This window comes from Monomorium pharaonis, chromosome 8 (genome assembly GCF_013373865.1).
Source record: "Monomorium pharaonis isolate MP-MQ-018 chromosome 8, ASM1337386v2, whole genome shotgun sequence".
In the NCBI taxonomy this organism is placed as follows: domain Eukaryota; kingdom Metazoa; phylum Arthropoda; class Insecta; order Hymenoptera; family Formicidae; genus Monomorium; species Monomorium pharaonis.
Window position 1 is genome coordinate 16,434,617 of NC_050474.1, and position 21,042 is coordinate 16,455,658.

General features: G+C 29.7%; 1 protein-coding gene and 1 long non-coding RNA gene across 3 annotated transcripts; one reads left to right on the forward strand and one right to left on the reverse strand.

Moving 5' to 3' along the window:
- The first annotated feature begins 533 nt into the window (after positions 1-533).
- Positions 534-1,806, forward strand: LOC118647142. The gene is made up of 2 exons (XR_004964457.1): positions 534-960; positions 1,734-1,806. It is a non-coding gene; the product is annotated as an uncharacterized LOC118647142 (long non-coding RNA).
- A 10,611-nt stretch (positions 1,807-12,417) lies between these two features.
- LOC105833990 (phosphorylated adapter RNA export protein) lies at positions 12,418-19,359 on the reverse strand. 2 transcript variants are annotated; one of them, XM_012676162.3, is made up of 4 exons: positions 19,113-19,359; positions 14,372-14,984; positions 12,923-13,195; positions 12,418-12,838 (listed from the first exon to the last, which is right to left on the reverse strand). In XM_012676162.3, exons 2-4 carry the CDS (start codon positions 14,904-14,906, stop codon positions 12,573-12,575), a joined length of 1,074 nt encoding a protein of 357 aa, XP_012531616.1. In that variant the 5' UTR covers positions 14,907-14,984; positions 19,113-19,359; the 3' UTR covers positions 12,418-12,572. The 2 variants fall into 2 exon arrangements, with proteins under 2 accessions (XP_012531616.1, XP_012531606.1); XM_012676152.3 differs by having other exon boundaries at positions 18,927-19,359.
- Positions 19,360-21,042: the final 1,683 nt, after the last annotated feature.

Consider the following 21,042-nt stretch of genomic DNA (forward strand, 5'->3'; position numbering starts at 1 on the left):
GAGTGCGTGCGTGTGTGTGTATGTGTGTTAATATATAATTCTGTTTATAAGGAAGTGATTTTTAATATTTCAGTCTCTTACCCAATCAGCAAAACAATTATTTAAAAAATGTTTTTAATAGTATTTAAAAAACATTTTAAAAAACATTTCAAAAACGTTAAAAATAATGAAATAAGTTCCCCTTTTTAAATTAAAAAAACGTTTTTTTAAACGTTTGGACAATATTTTTTAACATTTAATAAATGTTTGTTTTAAAATTAAAAAAAATGTTTTTTTGACATTTGGTAAATGTTTTCCCACATAGCACATGATATTATACGAATATTATATACTCATACTGAAAGTACTGGGGCTCGATTCTTGAATTTAGTCGCAAGAGAAACGTATTCGCAAATTCTGTTCTTACAGAAAAGTTAGAAATTTATTGGCTATCGTATGGCTATTAACCAATAAACTTACAACTTTCTGTTAGAGCGAGTATTTGCGTATACGTTTCTCTTGCGAATGACTTCAAGAATCGGGCCCCTGTAGTCGTACGTACCATTCCTAACATTCTAAGTATATTCGTATAACATCTTGATCAGTATATCATTTTTCATATGTTCTTAAGTTCATACTCAGAATGAACGAACAAACTACGATGCTTATACTGATTATCCGTATACTGTGATTATCCGTAATATATGAGAACATAAATAAGAACCTTGCGGTTATCTCATGTATAAAAATTTACATCGATCGCGCACTGATTCACACCCAAAGCGCTATCATTACCTTATTCTCCCTTGTAAACATTAGTCTGAGCGTAAAACTGTCAACGTATATTCTGTAGAACATACTCAGTTTAAGCGCTACCTACGGCAGTGTCGGCGGTTCCCACAGTGTCCCCAGCTGTTTTGTCTTTCCGATGAGTTTACGTTTGCTGGGTTGCACGATTTCGTAAGAGATTCTTTATCCAAGGTAATATTTCCCTTATGTCACGCAATATTGATATTTATATTGAATACATTACTACAAATACTTACAAAACTAAATTATGTAATATTTTTTTATATATGTAATGATTTTCTATAAGTCTTGTTAATAAATTTGAGGTTATCTTGGTTGCTGCTGAGATCTCAGAAAGAACTTATACGATGAATAATATTGTCATTACCTACTAACAAATATTGATAACATAAATCGTAAGCGGTTAATGTTTGTGCATTAATGAACAACAGGGCTGACAAAGCATGTCTCGCAAATTAATTATTTCTATATCTTATAATCAAAGATGGGGTGAGGAGGGAAAGAGAGATAAAGAGAAAAGGTTGCGAGCCACGCTCCATCAGCTCTGTTGTTTATTAATGCACAAACATTAACCGCTTACGATTTATGTTATCAATATTTGTTAGTTATGACAATATTATTCACCATATAAGTTCTTTCTGAGATCTCAGCGGCAACAAAGATAATCTCGAATTTATTAACAAGACTTATGAAAAATTATTACATAATTTAGTTTTATAAGTATTCTAACTGGGGCTCGATTCTTGAATTCATTCGCAAGAGAAACGTATTCGCAAATTCTGTTCTTACAAAAAAGTTAGAAATTTATTGGCTATCGTATGACTATTAACCAATAAACTTACAACTTTCTGTTAGAGCGAGTATTTGCGTATACGTTTCTCTTGCGAATGACTTCAAGAATCGAGCCCCTGTACGTTATCAGAATTATGTTCTATTATTCGTAGGAAGCAGCCGAAGAACTGCCGAGGTGTCTCAAATTAGTTTTATATCCGGACGATGTAAAACCGGATAAAAATATTAAGGACCAGTTAAGGAAATATTTGATTTTTTCAGCGTAATTGATTGTAATATTGTTTTGTAATATGGTTGGTTGCAATATTGTTTTGTAGACTAAAATGAAATAATAAATTTATTTCAAAGTTGCATAAAAAAATTCTTTTTTAATAAAATTCCACGGATACGCCTACCTAACCTATAAATCTGATTCGATGTGAACGCGCGCGCATAGGCGTGTAAATGTATGCGTGCATATACATGATCGACCATTCCCTGACGATTCACATACTATACAGATACTGCGGGATATTCGCAGGTACGTACTATGCCGTAGGAGAAGCGAGACATAGGAAGATACTTAGTTTGTACTGTAGTATATCTCAGTACGTATCTTGATTGTTCCCAGTATCTACGCAATCTACTGTTCCGATATCCTGCGGAACGTTCTCAGAATACACGTGTGCTATGTGGGTTTTTTAATATTTATTAAACATATTTACAACAAAAGCAAAGAAATTAATTGCATTATTAAATAATTTTATAAATTCAACGTAACCTCATCAATCTAATAAATTTCTACGATATTATTTCAATAGATGTTGTCAGAAGGATGAAACAAGTATTGTTAACTTATATTTTTATAAATAAATATAAAGTATTACAATTTTTTACTGATTTTCACATATGCGAAATAATATGTGAAATATGAAAAGATCTATTTTTGCTCTGTTTGTAAAAAAATAAAAAATAAATGTCATTTCTAATTTTTTAGTATTTGTTAATATGCCATATTGTTTCAACAAGTGCAATGTTATCTTAATCTCCACTTTCTTTATATTCCGATGTTTCAATCTGTGCCTCAGAGGTTTTATTTATAGGCTTTTTTTACATAGATTCACTTCCTCTTTACAATTGATTTACGCTACATAATTAGTGAAGCTTCCCAACCATAATTCCCAGTGAACACAGTAATATAGCAGCAGTGTAACAGCAATGTAACCGAATATAACAGGTTACGTTACTCTGAAATTACACGTAACTTACATGTAAGTTACAATTTCCGACTCAGCAATATAACATGTTATAATTACATGTTATCTAACCGTTACACAACAGTTACAAAGAAAAATAAAATAAAATAAAAATTTCATTTTTTAAAAATTATTTTTATCAACAGCACATACTACATTTAGGATAAATTTTTATTAATTAATTAAATTTAAATTATGTTATTTTTTATTTTATTCTTACTTGCCGCTGCTAGGTTTGAACCCGGGACCTTAAGATTACGAATCTTGTACTCTACCTGCTACGCCAATTTGACTCATCGATATGGGTACTTGTTATTGTCTACATATACTTATATGTTATAAACTGACGCAACTATATTATTTTTTATAAAAGCAATTAAATTTTGCAAAACATATTAAAAATAAATAGCATTAATTTATTTACTTATTAATTTCATTGTTAAATTTATCTTTTTCCATAACTTTAATAATTAATTTGATGGAAATTGCGATCTATTTAGCACTAATCTTTGAAGCGTTCAAATGATTAATTAGATGGTTAACTATATAGATCGTAATTTTAAGAAAAAATTGAATGGTATACATTTATTATTCTGTTTTTGTTCAGCACATGATGAATTTCGATTTTGTGCATTTTTTGTGCGCAGTAATTGTAGACAAACCGTTATTTTTGAAAACATCTTTATAATAATTTTGTTTATTATCAAATAGATCTGTCATTCAGGATGTTATAATGCTGTCTGATTTCTAAGTCAACTACGACGCATCGTTCCGTAATAACATTGATACGAATGTGTTATGTTACGATTATACAATTTTTGTTGAATAACTGTAACGCCAAAACGATGTATAACAGCTAGATTACTTGCATATAACAAATATTACGTAACAGGTTATTTCCATATCATATCCCAGATAGCACACGGACGTCCTCAGGACGTCCAAGACGGACTTCGTGGATATCCTGAGGACGTCCTGATTTTATCCCGGGACGTCCTCATGACATCCTGAGGAATAGCAAACGAGCGCCACTTTTTAGTCCTCAGGACATCCTGAGGACAGTCCATCGGACGTCCTGAGGATACCATAGGATTTCCTCAGGACATTCTCAGGAATAGCAAACAATGACCACTTTTTATCAGATTTTTTAGATTTTTTTTTTTTAGGATTTTTGATAAATGTATCGATTTTTTATAAGAAACTTATAAGAAATTTTTTGAAACGTTTCTCAGAAAAATTTAAAAAATAAAAAATTCCGATTAATTTAGAAAATTTTTTAAATATTTCTAAGTATTTTTAAGTTTTTGAGAATTGAAAAAAAACTTTAACAAAAAATTAAAAGTTCTAATTATTTCTACGATAATTTTGTAAGAGGAAGAAGACTATACATGTTTTAGCGACAGTTGTACCTGTTAAAGCATGTTTAATCTCTGTACCCGAGAAAACGGTCACCCATCCAAGTATCAACCATCGCCGACGATGCTTGACTTCGAAGACCATACGCATCCTAACGCTTCGTGATGATCCATGAGTACTTCTTGTTTATGCATACATATTTGTTATAGATCATTACAATAGATGTTGTCAGAAGGATAAAACATATATAGTTAACTTATATTTTTATAAATAAATATAAAGTTTTACAGTTTTTTTAAAGTCATTTTTACATATGCGCGCGAAATAACATGTGGAATAACTTATTAAAAAACTGTTTTTGCGCCGTTTGTATAAAATAAAATTAAAAAATTATTTAATGTCATCTTTTATAATTTTTTAATATTGTTAATATGCCATATTGTTTCAATAAGTGTAGACATTCAATCTGACTTTAAAGTCAACATTTTTACACATTTGATTTTGCAATACATTCTAGAAATACGTACGATATTCAAAGATTTCTCACTTGCTATATTAATTTACGTTTTTTTCAAAAATTACTATACGTCCAGGATGTCCTGAATACTATTTTGGGATGTCCTGAGGACTTTCGTAGGATGTCCTGAGGACTCTCTTAGGACGTCCTAAGGATTGTCTTGGGATGTCCTGAGGATTGTTTTAGAATGTCCTGAGGACTGTCTTAGGATGTCCTAAGGACTTTCAGGATATCATTCTTAGAACATTCTGTGCTATCTAAAATGTCTGGTATTTATACAGTTATATTTAAGTTTATCTTCAGACATTTTGTAGCTAATGAAACTCTTTATACAATATTTTAAGAATAACGTTTGCAGCTAGAATACATATATCCTCAGGACATCCCAAGGATGTCCTCAAGACATGAGTAAAATTTCAATTTATATTAATACTATTACAGAATTTAACATTCTAAACTTACTTTAGAAGTCAAATTTATACATAAAATATTTACAATAATACAACTATTATATCCTGACAAGATCCCAGGACATCCCGGGACATATTCAGGATGATCCTGAGGACGTCCTGTGCTATCTGGGATAGCACCTACATATCGCAAGAATAACAATGTTAAATTACATGTAACTTCCATGTTATATTGCCGCTATAAAATGTGTTCACTGGGTTTAAATATTTTTTAAAATATTATTCTAAACAACTTTTTAAATGCAAAATAATTATTACATAAACATTAAATAAATGTTACGTAAATATTATTTTAAACAATTTATTAAAATATTAGTTAATAATAAATAAACATTAATTAAATATTATATAAATATTTGTCTTAAATTATTATAATTATTGTAACTTAAATATTAAATCAATATCAGATAAATAAATATAAAATATTTTAAATATTTTTTTAAAGATAAAGATAAATATATAACATAAACATTAAATAAATGTTATATAAATATTATTTTAAACAATTTATTAAATTGTTAAATTAATATGAAATAAATATAAATTAAACGTTATATAAATATTTGTCCTAAATTATGATTTCAAATAATTAATCATTCCCATCAAACGTTCCTGTTAGTTGTAATTTCCCACTCAACAATGTAATTGTAATATTACACACGTGTTATATTACAATTACATTGTTGAGTGAGAAATTACAACTAACAAGCACGTTACATGTAACTTTGTGTTTGCTGGGTTGTAACATAAATATTATATTAATATTAAAAAAATATTTTTAAAGTATTACTTTAAATATTATTTTAAAGATGAAATAAATATTACATAAACATTAAATAAATAAAATATTACGCAAATATTATTTTAAACGATTTATTAAAATGTAAAATCAATATATTAAATAAATATTAATTAAATATTATATAAATATTTGTCCTAAATCATTATTTTAACTAATTAATGATTGAAATATAAATATTAAATTAATATTAAATAAATATTTTTTCAAGTTTTATTTTAGATATTTTTTTAATATAAAATAAATATTAAATAAATATTAAATAAACATTAAATAAATATTGCGTAAATAATTTTTTAACTATTATTTTTAATAAATATTAATTATTTTAAATATTAAATAAACTTTAAATAAACATTTCATAAATTTTTTTTCTAAATTGTTGTTTAAAATAAATAATTTATATATAATAAATATTAAATAAATATTAAATAAATATTATTTGTACAATAAACATTAATAATGTAAAAATAATTAAAAATAAATATTTGAAAAACATTAAAAAATATTGCTTGCTGATTGGGTAAAGCCAATTGTTCCAATTTCTTGGTAAACTTACCTATCAAATAGGTGTCTATCTTCATTTCTTTTCTTAAATAAATAAAAACAAACTTGTACATTTACTTAATAGATAAGTTTAGTGCCCAAAGATGTGGGAACAATCGAACCTTATGCGTGCATATGTTGAATAAAGACTCTACAACTCTCTAGCGATGAGAGAGGCAAGGGCAGAGATATAGAGATAGGAGAGCCGAGAGAGAGACGGAGGAGAGGAAAGAGAGGACAGGGAAAGTAGAAAAGCGAAAAAGAGAAGAGAGAAGAGACGGATCGGAGAGGAGCCTCAAGAAGAGAAGAGATGAGGAGAAGAGAAAGAGCTAAGCGAAGATGAGGACACGAGAGAGAAAGAGGGTCAAAGACGGCAAATAGGCTCAATTGACAAGGAGGAGTACCAGAGAGAAAGAGAGCAAAGAACGAGAAAGAGCAGAAAGCGAGACAGAACCGACTCTAAAGAGCACCTCTACAAATCGATCACCGCGGACAGCGACTGTCACATCTACCTCTATAACCCAGAGAAAACTCTGCTAGACATCGAGGCACTAGATCCCTCGTTCAAGTCTCTCCTCTCATCCCTGTGCACTCTATCCCTCTCTCCCTTCTCTCTCCTCTCTCTCTCTCTCTCTCTCTCTCTCTCTCTCTCTCTCTCTCTCTCTCTCTCTCTCTGCTGGGGCTATCACCATTTTGCGAAATACTGTACGCGAAATGAAGCATGCCATAAATGTGCAGGTAATCACAAATCAAATGAGTGTACAACAAATGAGAAGAAATGTGTAAATTGTATGTATAAAAACCAAACGTATAACTTGAAGATAAAAGATGATCACGATGCATTGAGCCCGGAATATCCGACGTTCAAAAGAGTTCTACAAGAGGAAAAGAGAAGGGCCGGCTGGGAGGATGCGAAATAGCAATCACAGAAGGAAGAGGAACATATACTGTATACAAATGCGCAAAGTTTAATGGCACATAAGGACGAGATACAGCATCAGATTATGAAGAAATTAAATCCGGCAGTTATTGCATTGTCGGAGTCGAGACTGATTGCGGAAATTGAAGACAGTGAAATAAGTGTACCGGGATACAGTGTGGTTAGATGCGACGCGGAAAATAGAAATACAGGGGGGGTTGCTCTGTATGTAAGAGATGATATCAAGTATGAAATAGTAGTATTGAAAAAATTAGAAAGGATTGTGTGGTGCGTTGCAATAGAAGTGAAAGAAAAATTATTTAAAGGAGTGTTAATGGTAATATATCATTCACCGAGTGCGTCACATGGAGAGTTTATAGGATTCTTAGAGGAGATAGTAGAAGAATTAACGATAAAAGAAGAGTGTATAATATTAGGAGACTTTAATATAGATTGTATGACAAACTCTTATTATACAAATAAACTACTAACGACTATGCAAAGTCTAGGTATGAAGCAATATGTGGATAAACCAACGAGAGTTACCGAAAATAGTAAAACAATTATAGATCTAGTTTTTGCGAATAAAGATATAAATGTAGAAGTCAAGTACGAACCTAAGATAACGGATCATGCGTGGATAAAAGTCGTGATAAATACGAACAAGACTGTAAATAAATATAAAGAATTTAGTGGCAGGGATTATAGTAGATATAATGCGCATGAGTTTATTAAGCTAGTGGAGAGTAATTTAGAAAAAAGATATGATTTATATATTAATGAGTTAGATATTAATGTAAAGGCAAAGAATTTAATTAATAGTATTGTAGATGCGATAGACATCTCAGCACCTAAGAAAATTTTTAGAATACCGAAAATATGGGAAGGGAAAAAATGGTATTTAAAGGAAATAGAAGAGCTAGCGACTAGAAGAGATGAGGCTTATAGAAAAGCACTGTACGATAGCACGGAACAAAACTGGCAACAATTTAAAATAGAAAGAAATGCAGTAGTTAGTTTAATTAGAACAAAGAAAAAAGAATATTATGAAAACATGATTGATCATAATAGTAACAATCCCACAACTATGTGGAAATCATTAAAAGAAATTATTAGAGGAGGACCAATAGGCGCTGTAGTGTATGTGTGTGTGTGTGAGCGGCGCAGCAAACAGGCGCGCGTGAATGAATCAGCCGTCGGCGGTGTGGCGAGCGCGTGACGAGGAAAGAGCGAGCTATCCGCACGGGGATTCGGCAGTACGTTTGTGAATGGCAATGAATCAATATATCTTCGTTCAACTATCTAGTGCATTTCATTTCTGTTGCAACCCTAAAGACATTACAGGCGCGAAAGTTGTAGGAAAAATAGATTTTGAAATATTAGACAATAATATAGAGTGTGATATAGCTGATAAATTTAACTTATATTATATACAAAGTATTAAAGACATAATAAAATCTATTGATAAGAATTATACAACGAGCACAAATAAGAGAACTATTTATTGTATTGAAAAGATGGGAGAGCTAGAAAAATTTGAATCAATTACGACAGAACAAGTAAGAAAAATCATTAGGGAATTAAGGTACAGAAGAAGGAATAACTAGCGATATATTAAAAACGGTATTTTGTGTCATAGAAGAGGAATATTGTGATATAATAAATAAGTCATTGAGTAAGGGTTGTTTCTTGAAAGAATGGAAAACATCCACGATAATTCCAATACCAAAAGTAGAGAAACCTAAGAGGGCAAGTGATTATAGGCCTATTAATATATTACCAATATATGAAAAAGTATTAGAGATAATAGTTAAAAAGCAAATTGAGGTCTACCTAGAAAGTAATAATATTATAACGGAACATCAGTCGGGCTTTAGGAAAAATTATTCGTGTGAAACAGCAATTCAAACAGTTATAGATGAATGGAAATTGATTATTAGCGAGAGACAAATAGTAGGAGTTATTTTTGTAGATCTTAAACGGGCTTTCAAGACAATTGATAGAGGAAGATTATTAGAGAAATTATACCAGTATGGTATTACAGGAACAGTTCTAGAATGGTTTAGGTCGTACTTAAAAGATAGAATGCAACAAGTTCAATTTAATGATAGATGGTCTAAGGTACTGACTACGGAATACGGAGTGCCCCAGGGTTCGGTATTGGGCCCATTGTTATTTATAATATATATGAATGATATTGTTAACGTTTGCTCGGATGTGTGTAATATAAAAATGTTTGCGGACGATACGTTAATATATGTAACAGGTGAGAGTAGTGCGGAAATAGAGAGGAAATTGAATATTGCATTTAACGTAGTGGAGGAATGGATGAATATTAATAAACTGAAGATGAATACGGGGAAAACAAAATATATGTTAGTTAGAGGTATAAGGAAAGAATTGAGAGGCAATACTATTGTGAGATGTTTGGATGGAAATGAGATTGAGCGCGTAGAAATAATAAAGTACTTGGGCATAATTATTGATGATAGACTTAGATTCAGCGTTAGATTCACTGTGATTACATGCTAAAGAAAATAGGGAAGAAAATAAGTTTTTTAAATAGAATAGGGAACTTTATCTCGGCTTACACTAGATGTACGATATACAAGACAATTATAGCACCTCATTTTGAGTATTGTGCAACGCTACTAATAGATATGGGAGATACACAGTTAAGTAGGCTCCAAATAGCGCAAAATAGAGCTATGAGAGTCATATTGCAATGTGACAAACGTACCAAAGTTAAATGTATGCACCAAGCGTTGCAATTTATGACCATAAGACAAAGGCTGTATTACAATATGTGCATATTTATTTTTAAGATCTTAAATAATATGATGCCGGAGCAATTTAGTAATAGACTTAGAATAGTAGAGGGAGAACGCGAAACTAGGCAGACACGGGATATTGTTATTGAATTCCGAAAAACAAGAAGCGCGCAAAAAAGTTTATTTTATGAGGGTGTGTTAATGTACAACGCATTACCACACGAAGTTAAACATTGTAATCGTTTAGAAATGTTTAAACGAATGCTAAAAGAATTTGTTTTTAATGATGTAGCATAAAATTGTATATATATGTATTGAAAATAGCTGAGAAAGCTAATAAAAGATCAATCAATCAATCAATCTTTCTCTCTCTCTCTCTCTCTCTCTCTCTCTCTCTCTCTCTCTCTCTTATGCGTACGTGTATAACGTTACGTCATATAATGCCATTGCAATTTCTATTAAAAAAAATTGAAATTTTAAGTAATTATTATTTTATTATGTAAGTTAAATTTTAAGAAAGCGATTTTGTATTAAAGCAAATTATTCGGTTTAGCGGCGCCAAGTTTTTGTAGTAAAATTTGTTTTAAAATATTTATTTGTAATATTTGTACAAATAATTATTTGTAGAAGTGGATGTTTTAGTTCGTATGAACATCCATTTTCATGGTTGGCGCATTTTCTTCATATCATTACTTTTGTAGAGAAAATAAACTTTTTGTTGTTTTTGGGGAAAAAGAGAATTTTATTAAAATTTCGTACATTTGTAGTGCCAAATTAAAATTTTGTACAAAAATAGATTTTTGAGGAGCGCGCGTACTTGGCGCTTTTTTATACCTTTTTTAAAAAAGTTTTAATTATATAGAAATATTTAATATATTTTAAAATATTTTAAAAATAATTACCTTTTAATATCTTATTTGTTCGTGTATGTATATACGTATTTGTGCAAGCATTCACGTGCTTACAGAGATCCACGCATTTATAATACATTATTGCAGTTAATTCGTAAGCATGTCGATTTATGGCATTTCCAGCAAGTGACACAGGACGCAGTATAACAGTAAATTATTTCATCCTTTAAGACAATGAATTATTTTATCCTGTTGTTTGTTTAAATTAACAAACAACAAGGATACAATAATTCACTGTCTTTTGTGTTACTTGCTGGAAAATGCCCTTAATCTTTTAAGGGGCACATTTTTTTTAGCAATTATGTCGAATAAATCTTGTCGCGTCTGTGTTTTAGATCATGCTAAAACCAAATTCAAGATCAAAATTTAAAAATTCAAAATGGTGGATCCAATATGGCGGATGCCGAACATAAAAATTCAAAATTTGAGGATAAAAAAATATAGCCATATTCACAAAATTTGTAATAAAAAAGACCTCTTTCGGTTTTTCGCTAAAATTCATAATTTTCGATAAAAAAATTCCCGGAATTATATTCTTGAAATTATTTTATTCGATATTTTGTAGCCGCCATTTTGAATTTTACATTTTTCAAGTCATTTTCATAATTAACAACCCAAATAACCATTAAGTACGAAATTCTATACAACTAACTTATAAATTAAGTAAATGAATTTCATATGCTGAAAATAGCATTTTTGCAATATATTTTGTTGAATACAAAATAGTAACAATATATTTTCTGCAACTTCAACTTAATATGACTTAGTTTGTCATCTCTAGAATTTAAAATTATGATCTGAAAGCTTATTTACATTTAAGAGACTTCTAGAACGAATTTATTATTTATGAAAAAAGAGCATTTTTCATTATTGTTTGACAACAATTGCAAAATACATGATTGATGCAAAACTGTTATAGTAGTGCATAGTTCTATCATTAACAAATATAGAACAGTTTATTTCACGATTATGCGATGCAACAGACCTCAGTTGTATCGAAAAAACCAAAGAAAATAAAGTGGGAAGTATACTTCCCACCGCCCCTAAAAGGGTTAATGTGGTCAAGTAAGCCAAATCTGGCATTAATTTCTAGGGTATAGCAACGCTTATTTCATTTGTTTGATGTAAAACTGTGTCAAATGAACATAAATACAGTAATATTTGAGGAGCCTAAACCGTATAATTACTCTTTAAACTAAAATTATTTAAAAAATGCATTATTTTTTTGTTTTAGGAAGGGTATAACATTTGATTATTTTTTAATCTTGACGTAAACTTTTTTCTTTTTTTAAGTCAAATATAATTTTTAATCATTATTTTCAGTCTATTTGTTATTTATGAATATTTATGTAATATACAACTTATACAAATTATACATATAATGTATTCTTCGTGCGATTGATTACATTTTATTTGTACAAGTCACTGTATTGTAAAGTATGTGCAAACAAAATTGAGTATGTAATTTTAGAGTACTTCCATACTATCTATATCCACTCCTATGTCAAGAAAATCATCGGTATAATCTTGAACCTGTCTCTGTACCAATGGATGTTCAGAATGATCTGGATCATCTGTTACAGGACTAGGTGGTGGGTTTGATACCGTGCGATCGGAATCTACTGGCATTCTGTCCATGCCCTCACCCCGTCGCAATCTTGCTTCCTCCGCGATTTGTCGTGTCGAAAGTTCTGCTCTTGTTAATAAAGCTGGTAAATCCTTTTCGGATCCATCTGTAACATGGAGGCAAATTACATATTTGCATTATTTTGTTTATATAAAAACCTATTATTTTATTTGAAATAAATATATTATACCTTCAAAATTTCTTATTAATTCCTGTGTCTTTTGTCGTCCTGAATCACCAGTTTTCTTTCTTTGTTCACCTTCTTTTTGGTCGTAATAAAATATTTCCCTGATTTTTTCTTGAGGAATATGTTTGTCATTTTTCACTAACCAAAGATATACTCCGCCAGCAGTTCTTCTACGAGATCCATTCATTATTAACATTCCACCATCTTCTTCAATCTTCTTTGTTTTTTGGAAAAAATCGATGGCTTTCTGTTTACCAATTATATCCACAACCCGTTCTGTATATGTAAAACATATTATAAATGGAATACATATTTAAATAAATGTAAATAGTTTTAGTATTTATTATACACAAATCGTAAAAGATATCGTTTACCTAAATTGTAAAAAATTTCTTTTTAAAAAATTATTACAAGTTGACATAATTAATTAATCAATTGCATGATTTGATAAATAACATGCTCTTGTTACCATTACTTTTTTGGTCAATTATTATGAACAATCGTTACTTTTTCTGTCTCTAATAATAATGGTAACGTCTTTACATTTTTACAATAATGGTAACAAATTTTATTGTTACTTTTATTGTTATTTTATAAACATACAAAATATGCATATAAACCATGTTGTGATTTACCATCAGAGAAAAAAGAAATCATTATAATTTCATGGAAAAAAAAACAAATAAAAGTAATGAATTGTTCCAAGTAACAGTAATAATAATTTTTATCAAGTTTTGTTACTTTTACAAAGTAATTTTTATGGTGAAACATTGATTTCACATAATATTGATCGATCGTCATTATCGTTATAATCAAACTGAAATAATAATTTTCGTTTTAATTATAGATAAAGATTAAAGTGCATAAAAGGTAAATGCATAAAATACTTCAATGATTTTTTCTTCTATCCAATTTTTCTATGTAATTTTTCTATGCATTTTCCTCTCTATGTATTTTTAATTGGCTAAATTAATATTTTTTAAACTAAGTTAAAAAGCATTATTTATTAAATAAGCATACCATAGTTTTTTTTAATTAGTATACTTTAAATAACAAAATTATAATATAAATTATTAAATACATTTAATATTTCATTTATAAAATAAATTTATGTAAAGTAACAAAGAATTATTTTTTTTAGGAAAATGCTTTTTTCTTTTACATTGATAAATTTTGTAATTTAGGAAATGAAGTTAAAATTTATGTGTTTTAAAAACTAGTGAAAAAACTAGTAAAATAAAAAATTAGCTATTTAAAAACAAAGTTAAAAATTTTTTAACTTTTAACTTTGTTACCTACAGTTCTAGTTTTAATAAAAAAGATTTGTATTATTTTTATGGAAATTTCTATGGCTTGATTTAAAAGAAAAAAATATGTTAATTAAATAAATACAATTTAGTTATCCATGGCAATTATGGTATCAAATGTTTTCTAAAACATATATTTTCTTACTTATAAGGACATCTTTTCTTTCTTTAAGTTTACAGGTGATGTCAGTAGCGACGTCAGCGTCTGTTGAATCCGCAGTTGTGGATAAATCCGCTATTATTCTAACTGAACCTTTCTGATTGTCTGAATCCATAGCAGAATTTCTCCTTTTTCCTAATTTAAATTTTATATCACGCCGATCTGAATTTGTCCTTTTATTAGTTAATCTATGTTCATTATCTTTCTCTTCGTCAGAACTGTTATTACGAGGTTCTCTGCCATTTTCTGAGTATCTTAGAGTAAAGTTGTAACTTTCAATACTGCGTTCTTGATACAACTTCTTTGTAACACCGCACAATGTTAAGTCTTCAGTCAAAGATTCCTCCTGCATCTGAGTACACCATACTCTATATTTATCATTCTTAGTTGTTGAATCCTTCCAAAAAGACTTATTCTTCTTCAATTTAAGCTTAGGTTTTTTAACATTAGCGTGTGCGGAATCTGAATCAGAATCACTTTCGGAATCTGCAGAGTCGTCAGATTCATCACTGTATCGCATTTTTGTACATGTGTCTGGGACAGGTGGTTGCTTTACATGAGGTCTTTCCAAAATTTTGTAAGTTGCAAAAACATCAGCCTGTACAAAAAAGATAAAAAATAAAAAAATATATTTAATCTTAAAATAAGTTACATACATAAAATAATGATAATTATATGAAACTTTTACAAAAATATTTTTTTAAATTTTCTACGTTTTTTAAATAGATTTTAAGATGTTAAAAATGATAAAACAAATCAATTTTTATCAGCACAATTTTATCAGTCAAGTTTCCAAAATAATTAAGGTTTAATACAATAAAATGTTTTTTTTGACATTTAAAACTTTCTTTAAAAAAGATTTTAATTAAAAAGTAACAGGTTTTAATTCTAATAAAAAATAATAAAATATGTATTTTTTAAAGAAAATAATCAATATATCCATAACCAACTATATTTTTAAAAAAGGTAACGTTAATCTTTTCTGCAAAAAATTAAAACATTACCAAAAAAAAAAAATTTTTTTTTTTCAGAAACCTAACGTATTATTAAATTTTGTTTGCAACATTGTTTTCAACATTCAAAAATATATAAGAAATAACTTTGTTTGACGGAAAAAAAATAATTTTTGGATATAATGTGTAATTCATAAAGGGACACACAGTATAAAAGATATATTGTGTAAAAAAGATATAATGTGTAAAAAAAAAACATGGTTTGTATTAGTTAACATTGTGACATTAGTTAACACAGTCATATAATATTTTAATTTTTTAATGTGCAATTTAAATTTGCCGCAATAAATGTTATGAATTTATTTAAATACTTAAACTTATCTAATACTTGAAGTAAACGTTTAAAAAATAATATAAAGTTTTAGTAATTTTTTTGTCAATATAAAGAAATTTTGAGATGTATAAATTATATACCTTTAAAATAGAAATGTAAAAAAAATGGAAAAAACATGTTTTTCAATGTTCTTGAATTCTTTGAATAGTATATATATTCCGTATCATATATTCGGAATAGTATACATAGTTGCTTAATTTATCAATTGATCAATCACATTATGTGAAAATGCAGATTTTGTAACAGTTACAATAGTTAGCATAGTTCCTACATGGAGTCTATTTCTATAGTCAATTTCAACCTACATTTAAAATAGTAATAGTTATTGTAAAAAATCTATAATATAATTAAAAATTATAAAAAATTAACTTGTATAATAACCAAAATATAGATAATTCATATAAAAACTTATTAGACTTAAAAACAAAACAATTTTAAGGAGAGTAAAAGCCATGCTGGATATATATAAGTGCGAATACATTAAATAATTCCCAATAATAAATTCACAAATATTTAGATCCCGCTATTAGGTCATCTTTGGTGTGTTGTTACATGTCGTACAATTTAATAATTTTAGTTTTGTCAAAATTAAAATGTATTGCAATGTATACACACAGATAGGAATACCTGGCGATCTGAAAGTAACTGCATTTCGATTTCTATATAGAATACATTACATGCACTATATAATCTCAGAACGCTGCTAACTTTAGATAACCAGGCATTCTTATCCATGTTATAGGAAATCCAGTACAATCTCAATAAATCAATCTTATGACAATTTTGAATTTTAGATCCTTGGTATTCATCTGATCACTGAACTCAATATAATTCTCTTACCCAGGATATCTAAATTACATATATATTATTTTATCTTACAGAAATCAAATCAAATTCTTTCATTTATTCATTTTTATTAAACATATTCATTTTTTCATGTAATATAAATTATCAATAAGAATAAAATCTGGTTTAACTATATATTGATCTAGCTATGGAATAGCAGGACATTTCAATAGATTTCAATATTTTAAATTGTTTATTATTTTTTGCACAAATAGAATAAGATTCAAGAAAGTTTTTTAGTAATATTTTCTGTAAAATTGATGGGCACAACTAGTTTTCCTTTACTCAGTTTTCAATTTGTTTATAACAATTAGTTGTAAAACTAATTTTTGCAAAGTGCTTTTTATGTGAGAAATGTTTTTTCATGTTCCAGTTCTCCTTCTGATTGTTACTGCTTCACTAAAGTTACTTGTATAACTATGGATCTGAATGTCAAATTAATATCAAAGAATATTACAATGATGATGACATTGATGAATTAACAATTGAATAATAAAAGAACAAAATTTTTAACACACACACACATGCATATATCCATGTTGTTAATCCTGAGTTGATGCTAAGAGCAAAACTGCAATTTAAATACAATTTTCAATATTTTCCCATCAATATTCCTTGAAAATAATGTGATTTCAGTATATCCAAGATATAGGAAAACATGCGTAAAAAAGTTCCATTATTGAGGTCAAAATATAGTGATTTTATCCATTGTTCTTAAGAATAAATATAGCTTATTCATGTTTTTCCATTTTTCCAGAACAAATTACACAAAGTTAGGCTTTGTTTAGGTATATATACTCTCTTAAACAAAATCGAGTAATATATTCGTCATTGATAGTCAAATTGGCTAGGACACTTCTACGGAATTATGGGAGATCCAGGTTGAAACCCTAGCTAAGGTATTAGTTTTCCCAATAAATTTATTTTCAGTTTTTCAGGAATGGGAGGATTTTAAGATGTTCTTGAGTATCTGTATTTAGCTTAGTAAGTGTGTTTCAAGATCAACGAAATTGTTGGTACACAGTTTATATGAGCTGAGAATATTAAATTAATAGAAAAATTATGTTTATCACCAAGATCCAATGCAGACTGTTATAGGCAATCTACTTTATTGATATGTTTAAAACATTTATCGATTTGAAGATTAATTTATGATTACTGTATACCACTTCAATTCAGCTTAAGTTCTTTAATAAAATATAATTTGTATATTTCGGAATTTCTTTTTATGTTGGCCAAAAAATAGCTAAAATTTAACATCTTCCTTTCATCAACACGTTACATCTCGCTTTGTTCTGTCTTGTTTTATATTAATGCGGTACATTTGCAATAAATTCAAATTAAGGGGCTCCTAATGTGCCTGTCAAACTTGATCGGGGTCAAATATAGGCTGTGTTCCGATATTTACTGTCAGTACTGAAAATCTACAGTATATGCGATGTAAACTATAGATTTTCAGTACTGGCAGTGAATATCGGAACGCAGCCATAGAGTCATTTGTGCATACCATTAATAAGATTTCGTATGTTTTTTTTTTTGGTAGGTGTTTAGTGTGCCCTCAGCCTACACTACGTAATTTATGGCTATATGGATACTCTTTCATAGAAGATTTCGTATGTATTTCTTCTACAGGTTCGAAAATTCTTTTCCAGAATTAAAGTATACGTATTAATTGGCTTGTTTTTTTTCGCTATGCTGCTGCACTGGTGCAACAGGATAAAGACAAATATATATATTTTTCTCATTCTAACTTATTACATCAGTGCAGCAATGCAGCGAAAAAGAACAGGCCTAATATCATCATATGAACTGGACCGAGAATCAACAAAATGTTTTTCAGGCTCTTTTTCTAACCTATTATATCTAGATTGCAGTTATAAAAAGTATGAAACTAATCTTTTTTTTTAGACTTTCAATCTTAGTTTGAATTACATGATATTGTTCATATATGTTATCCCTAGAAGAATACGGTTTCATTTTGTACATATATATCGGAGATTTTGTATACTAAGTAAATATTGTCATCAACTGACAGCTCTATGTACCAAAAATTTTTTTCGTTTTTGATATTAAATCAACCGTATTTCTATAGATTTTAGTGCGTACTTTAATTCTATAAAAGAGTTTTGCGATTCTATAAAGCCAATTAAAAGATTATTTTAATAAAAAATGTCGGTAAAATAGATGATTTTAGGATCCCCTTAAGTAGATGATAAAAATAAGTACATAAAAACATAGAAAATATAGATTTTTAAATTAATTTTTTGAAAAATGATTAGTTTATTCGATGTATATAACATGTAGAAATACATATTAGACTTATATTAAATAAGAATTAGTATCTAACCTCATCGTCAACGATTTCACCATCCTCTAACTCCAATGGCTCCGCTTCCATTCTTTTAAGTAGAAAATATTTATCTTCTACTTTTTCTTTATAAATAGTAACAACGTCTTACTATACACGCATGTATGCACACGTGACACGCAAAGTTAAAAACTTTAAATATTATAATCAGAAAAGAGCAGAAACCTTGTTCTTTGGCGACGAAACTTCAATCAATGTTTATCAATATGTTGTATGCCTATTTGTTTTTCATAATACAATGTAAAATGGTTATTCCCTACCACATACGTATTATGAACAGCGCAAAGAAATGTTCATGTCAAATTTCTAAATAATAAAAATTTTATAAGTTATTCAATAATATACACTATTCCACACCATTTTACTGCATTTTTCGCGCAGGTGCATGCTAAGTTGTTATACATGAGAGCACGATGTAAAGTCATAAGGCCGGTATTCATAGTCGGGTCTTATATTTAAGATCATCTTAAGTACTGTTTTAAGATGCCATCAACCAATCACAGAGCCGTATTAGCATCTTAAGACATTGCTTGAGACGATCTTGAAATAAGATTTGACTATGAATACCGGCCATAGAGCTTGTATTAAGGCCTGGGGCTCGATTCTTGAATTCATTTGCAAGAGAAACGTATGCGCAAATACCCGCTCTAACAGAAAAGTTGCAATTTTATTGGTTAAAAGTCATACGATAGCCAATAAATTTCCAACTTTTCTGTAAGAACAGAATTTACGAATACGTTTCTCTTGCGAATGAATTCAAGAATCGAGCCCCTGGGGCTCTATTCTTGAATTCATTTGCAAGAGAAACGTATTCGCAAATTCTGTTCTTACAGAAAAGTTAGAAATTTATTGGCTATCGTATGGCTATTAACCAATAAACTTACAACTTTCTGTTAGAGCGAGTATTTGCGTATACGTTTCTCTTGCGAATGACTTCAAGAATCGGGCCCCTGGTCTACAATGAATGTTGTAAGTCGTGTCGTAAGAAATCTAGCCAATCATAGTTGATCTTAGAGAAGAAAGAGAGAAGAAAAGCGAACATGATTGGTTAAATTTCCTACGATACGACTTGCGACATCCATTGTAGACCAGGAGCTCGATTCTTGAATTCGTTCGCAAGAAAACGTATGCGCAAATACCCGCTCTAACAGAAAAGTTGCAAGTTTATTGGTTGAAAGCCATACGATAGCCAATAAATTTTCAACTTTTCTGTAAGAACAGAATTTGCGAATACGTTTCTCTTGCGAATAAATTCAAGAATCGAGCCCCAGGCCTAAAGCCTCGTCTACAGAAGTCGCAAGCAGCCAGTTGCAACTTGCGACAGCTAATGATTGTCGAGCTTTAACTAGAAACTAGGCGCTCATTGGCTATCGCAAGTTGCAAGCAGCCAGTTGCGACTTGCCAATGAGCGCCTAGTTTCTAGTTAAAGCTCAACAATCATTGGCTGTCGCAAGTCGAAACTGGCTGCTTGCGACTTCTGTAGACGAGGCTTTAAGGGCCATCTACAATGGAGTGTTTTAGCCGTAACAGCACTAAAACTACGGCAATGCTGTCTAGAATAAAAACGACGTAGCAATAACATACAAGCCGGCCATCAAAGAAAGGCAACCAAAAATTAATCCCGAATGCCCCAACGCTCATCGTAAGCACGCAATGAATTGGCTCAATGTCTGCTGTAGGCTGTAAACAGTAAAGCAATACGAAGTGGAGACATTTTCTACGACTACTGCTACGGCCTACGACTTTCCATTGTAGATGGCCCTTTAGGCCGGATCTACAATAGGTGTAGTAAGCCTTGTGCCATAAGAAATTGACCAATTATAATCGAATATGAGAAAAATAATCGAATATAATTGGTTAATTCTTTATGGCATAAGGCTTACTACACTATTGTAGATCCGTGCTAACGCGAACTAAAGACCTATAATCAAAGATTCGCCAATGGCGAACACAATTTTGATTGGTCACTTGAATCACATGGTTTATCCGCCAATGCGTACCCACCCTGGGCGAGGAAGAGGGGAGAGTGCTCTGTGTTGAGCAGTATAGGTTAAAGGAATATGTGTCAGAAATTATAAGGTAATTCAATCTCTGC